General features: G+C 37.4%; 1 protein-coding gene across 1 annotated transcript in view; it reads left to right on the top strand.

Annotated features, from left to right (window-relative positions):
• DDX60L (DEAD (Asp-Glu-Ala-Asp) box polypeptide 60-like) overlaps nt 1–4849 on the top strand; it is a 143983-nt gene that overhangs the window by 108583 nt on the left and 30551 nt on the right. Inside the window, exons 31-33 of the mRNA XM_011967792.1 lie at nt 1220–1324; nt 1546–1687; nt 2571–2692. Of these exons, the coding sequence (XP_011823182.1) occupies nt 1220–1324; nt 1546–1687; nt 2571–2692 (369 nt within the window). The remainder of the gene's footprint in view (nt 1–1219; nt 1325–1545; nt 1688–2570; nt 2693–4849) is intronic.

The raw sequence follows: 4849 nt of genomic DNA, 5'->3' as shown, positions 1-4849 counted from the left end.
GTGATCTGCCTGCCTTGGCCTCCCACAGTGCTGGGATTACAGGCATGAGCCACTGTGCCCAGCCAAATGATCTCTTTCAAGTTCAAATTTCTACAGATCCCTAGAGCAGGAGCACAGTACAGCTAACCTCTTTGCTAACACTTAATGAAAGTGACCTTTGCTCCAGTTCCCAATAAGTTCTTCATCTCCATCTGAGACCTTGTTAGCCTGGACTTCATTGTCCATACTACTATTAGCATTTTGATCACAACAGTTTAACAAGTCTTTAGGATGTTCCAAACTTTCCCTCATCTTCCTGTCTTCTTCTGAGCCCTCCACAAAATTCCAACTTCTGTCCACTACCCAGTTCCAAAACCGCTTTCACATTTTCATGTATCTTTCTGAATTAGTATCAACTTTCTGTATTAGTTCATTCTCACACTGCTATGCAGAGACACTTGAGACTGGGTGGTTCATAAAGAAAAGACATTTTGTTGGCTCATGGTTCTGCAGGCTGTACAGGAAGCATAAGCAGCTTCTGCTTCTGGGTAGGCCTCAGGAAACTTTCAATCATGGCAGAAGGTGAAGGGGAAGTAGGCATGTGTTACGTGGCTGGAGCAGGAGGAAGACAGACAGAAGGACGCTGCTACACACTTTTAAACAACCAGATCTCACGATAACTCACTCACTATCACGAGAACAGCACCAAAGGGGAAATTCACCTCCATGATCCAATCACCTCCCATCAGGCCCCACCTCCCACATTGGGGATTACAATTTGACATGAAATTTGGGTGATGGCACGGATCCAAATATTTCCATTCTGTTGACTGAAATCTACCTAGTTCCATCAGGTTTGATGGGATAACTCAAGACTCAGAGCAATGTAATTACTCAATTTGCCTTCTAGGCCTAAGAGAGCTAAACTTGTAAGCCAGATTGGCTTTCATACTTTATTTGTTCAGGCTGCTATGAATCACCACTGTTTCAGAGATTTAGCAGATTATTTGCCAATCTGTGTTATGTATAACAGTTCTGCTTTATGTGATGTATTTAATTCAAGGAAGCATGTATCATGTGAAGACACAGTCAAAGAGATAATGTGAAATCAAGTGAAATTTACTTTTACATGAGATCTGGTAACATTATCTATATAGTATGTATGTGTACTATTTATTACATATCAGTATTTACAAATACTATTTAAAACTAGATAAATTAAAGTACTCTTCTTTTATAGGTGTTGTCAGTGCTAAAGCATTCATTGCTGTCTTTTAAGAGACCAAGAGCCATGAAGACTTTGAAACTTTATTTTTTGTTTTCTTTGCAGCTCCTGATCAAAGAGGTATGATCACGCTTTGGCTTTTCTGTTCTCTATAACTAATACTATGTACATTTCTTTCTATGCTAAACCAACTGAACTTTCTATAAGCTGCATTCAATGATAATGTTACTTATCATTTATTAATAAATGAAGTCAGGTAATATTTGGCAATCACTCACCCTGGTATTTGATGGTATTTGAGTACATGGTAAGTTAAATCAATGTTTTTTTCCTTTTTTTAGGACTATTTAAATAAAAATGGTAATCCAAAAAAATTTGCAGGACTTGCATCATATTTGCATGGTCATGAACCTTCAAATCTTGTTTTTGTAAATTTTCTCAAGAGAGGCCTTTTCCATAATCTCTGTAAGCCAGCCTGGAAAGGTAAGCTTGGGTTTTATACCTGTAGTCCAAAAATGGCAACATATTTATTGAAAAGCCAAAACCTCAGATACGTTTTTCTCTTCTTCCTCCTTGTTCTCTTTTTTTTGAAGCAAATAAATAGTATATGTTCAGATTTACATATGCCAAAAATTAGACACTAAAAGTCAACTTATATTTATTCTAATAGAGTATTTGGGGGCTACTTATGTATTACTTAACTGATAAAGAATATTTGTGGAAGAGAATACTGAGAAGCATAGAAAGAGAATAAGTTTCTGATGGTCATGTGATTCTAGTATGCTTCAGAGCCCAGTTAATTAAACCTAGCCACCTCTTAATGCCTATGGTATGGTGCTCATGTGTTATGGGGAATGGAGAGTAGGTCAAGATGACCAGAACCTAGAACTAGTGTTTAGAAGTGTTGGTAGGTAAGTTTGGGAGCTTCATTTTGACAGGATTTGAAATACCCTAAGTGGCAGGCCAAGGAACCTGGATTTTTCAGTTAGCCATTGAGATAACCTCAAAGATTTTTGAGTAAGTGGGGGACATGCTTATATTCATGCTTTGGAAAGACTGATCACTCTCAAGATGGCTTGAAGAAAGGAGAGTGCAAGTCAGGAAACTAGTTAGTAAACATTCTGGGTTGGGAACTAGGGCTGGTATAGCAAGGATGAAAAACAAGGCACAGAATGTAAAAGCTCCTGTCTTAACCAAAAAATTAAATGTGTACATAGTGTGGCAAATATGTTCAATTTCTGAGGTATATATTTACTAGAAAATTTTGCCTTCAACGAAAGGAAATGTACTATAAAAACAAATTTAAGCACAAAATACATGGAATCAACTTTATTCTTATTTACAATAATGCTCTTTATTTAAATAGTTGCACAACAGTTTTCCCAAGATGTGATGGAAAAGCTTGTGTTAGTATTGGCAAATTTATTTGCAAGAAAATATATTCCAGCAAAATTCCAAAATGCTGATTTAAGTTTTCCTCAGTCAAAGGTAAAGTTTTGTACTTATAATGATCTAAGAATGATAGTTATTAAATGTATGCTACTGGAAAGCATTCAGTACCAATAGGGTTAAATTTTATATAAGCTACTCCGTTTGTTTTAATAGTGTTGTCTTCTCATAATTAGAGTTCTATTTAATTTTTAGTTCAAACATCTTCCCCTGCTAATCTAACAAACAATTCTTATCCCTAAAGTGTTTTCATTTTATTGGAGCAAATTACGTAATTCAGTAGCAACAGAGATTACATACACAAATAGTCGTTTAAATAGAATGACAGCCCTACTGCTGAACCTATAGTTCCCTTGGGATTGTTTACAGCTAGGGATGGGAGTGCAGGGAAGGAATTACATCATGAGCTCTAATGTCCTCTTCAGACAATATTGAGGCAGTCACCTAAGAAAGAATCCCCTAACTTAAGGGTTGAGAGACTGAAAGAAAAATTATTTTCTGAGTTTATTTAAAACACTGTTTCCAATTTCTTATTTTTTTTCAAAGACACAACAACAACAAAATAATAACAAGCAAACAAAACCTAAGAAAATGTGCATTAGAACCTGGGAATGTAGAAGAAGCTTGTTGCTATCCAGTAACCCTAATAAATAGAGAACAAAAAGGGAATTAGCATCAGTCTAGGCTTTCTGACCTCACAATGCCTCTGGATATACCTCCAGACTTGAGCACCCAATTTTAGTTAGTGACATCTATCCACATTGCACACCACTGGAACTGTTCATCCTTTTCCTAAATGCATACACATTTTAAAGTATTTAAAAAGGAAAGTTCATATTTACTACTACCATAAATAGAAAGCCAGGATCTTTGGTTTCAAAACTAAGGAAGCCATAAGAATAGATGCAGTTAACATGGTTCTCAGCTGAAGCTGCTCTCTCTTTGCTACAAAAAGAGATTATCAACTTTTAGAGAAAGAATGGTGGTCTATTGCCTCTGGACTTTCTAGGGTTATCAGAAAGAATAGACGAGGACTGGAAAGAAGATATTTTATTGATTGATTGATTGATTGAGACAGAGTCTTGCTCTGTAGCCCAGGCTAGAGTGCAGTGGTGCAATCTCAGCTCACTGTCACTGCATGCTCCTTCTCCGGTGTTCAAGCCATTCTCCTGCCTCAGCCTCCCAAGTGGCTGGGATTACAGGCGCTTGCCACCACGCTCGACTAATTTTTTTGTATTTTTAGTATAGTTGAGGTTTCATCAGGTTGGCCAGGTTGGTTTTAAACTGCTGACCTCAAGTGATCTGCCCACCTTGGCTTCTCAAAGTGGTGGGATTACAGGCATGAGCCACTGTGCCCATCTAGCTTTTCATTTTGTAAAACTGATTTATAATTATTTAATGTTCTGTGTGTCATGCTAAATCATCTAATGTACCTGTAATATTATGTACCGTAATTTGGGATAACTGCTCTATATTAGTCAGTGAAGATTTATTGAGCAATAAATATGTGCAAACTGTAACAAAAATCATGGTTGGGAAACAGTTGCTACCTTCCAAGAGCTTGCTCTCCTGATGGGTCTGCATAGCATACACATTCGAGAAGGTGGCGAACAACACAAGGTGTAGGTGATAAGCAGCACATGTTCCCCTAGAACGGTGTCCAGTGGTGGCCCAGTGGCAGGGTATGGAAGGCATAGCAGTAAAGAGACCGTATCACTTTGACCAGAGTGTAGAACTGCACCTGTCAATTTGTTCTTTTGTCTTGGTCCATCCACAGATAAAGCTGAGTCCGAAGTAGGATTGTGGAAATTGTCATACTATCTACTGTAAGGAGTTGGTAGGGGCATTCTTTATTATGTCCACACAGTGTGCCTTTTGTAAGAATCCTCCAGAAAATTCTTATCTGATATTAGTGCTGAGAATAAATAGCTGTTTATCTCATAGACTTTCTGAAATGTGTCATTCACACTTGCTCCTAGGAATCGTAGAATATAATTTGTGCCCCATTTTAGCCTCTCTTTCTTACTTTTCTTTCCTTTTTACCAAATTTTGATTTATATGATTATAGTGCTGTCTCTTATACACATCTAGATGTGTATAACTTAATGCCTATGGTATGGTGCTCATGTGTTATGGGGAATGGAGAGTAGGTCAAGATGACCAGAACCTAGAACTAGTGTTTAGAAGTGTTGGTAA

Source organism: Mandrillus leucophaeus, unplaced genomic scaffold (assembly GCF_000951045.1).
Source record: "Mandrillus leucophaeus isolate KB7577 unplaced genomic scaffold, Mleu.le_1.0 Scaffold81, whole genome shotgun sequence".
Lineage (NCBI taxonomy): Eukaryota > Metazoa > Chordata > Mammalia > Primates > Cercopithecidae > Mandrillus > Mandrillus leucophaeus.
Note: the sequence above shows the minus strand (reverse complement) of the source record. Positions and strands in the feature narration are given on the sequence as shown.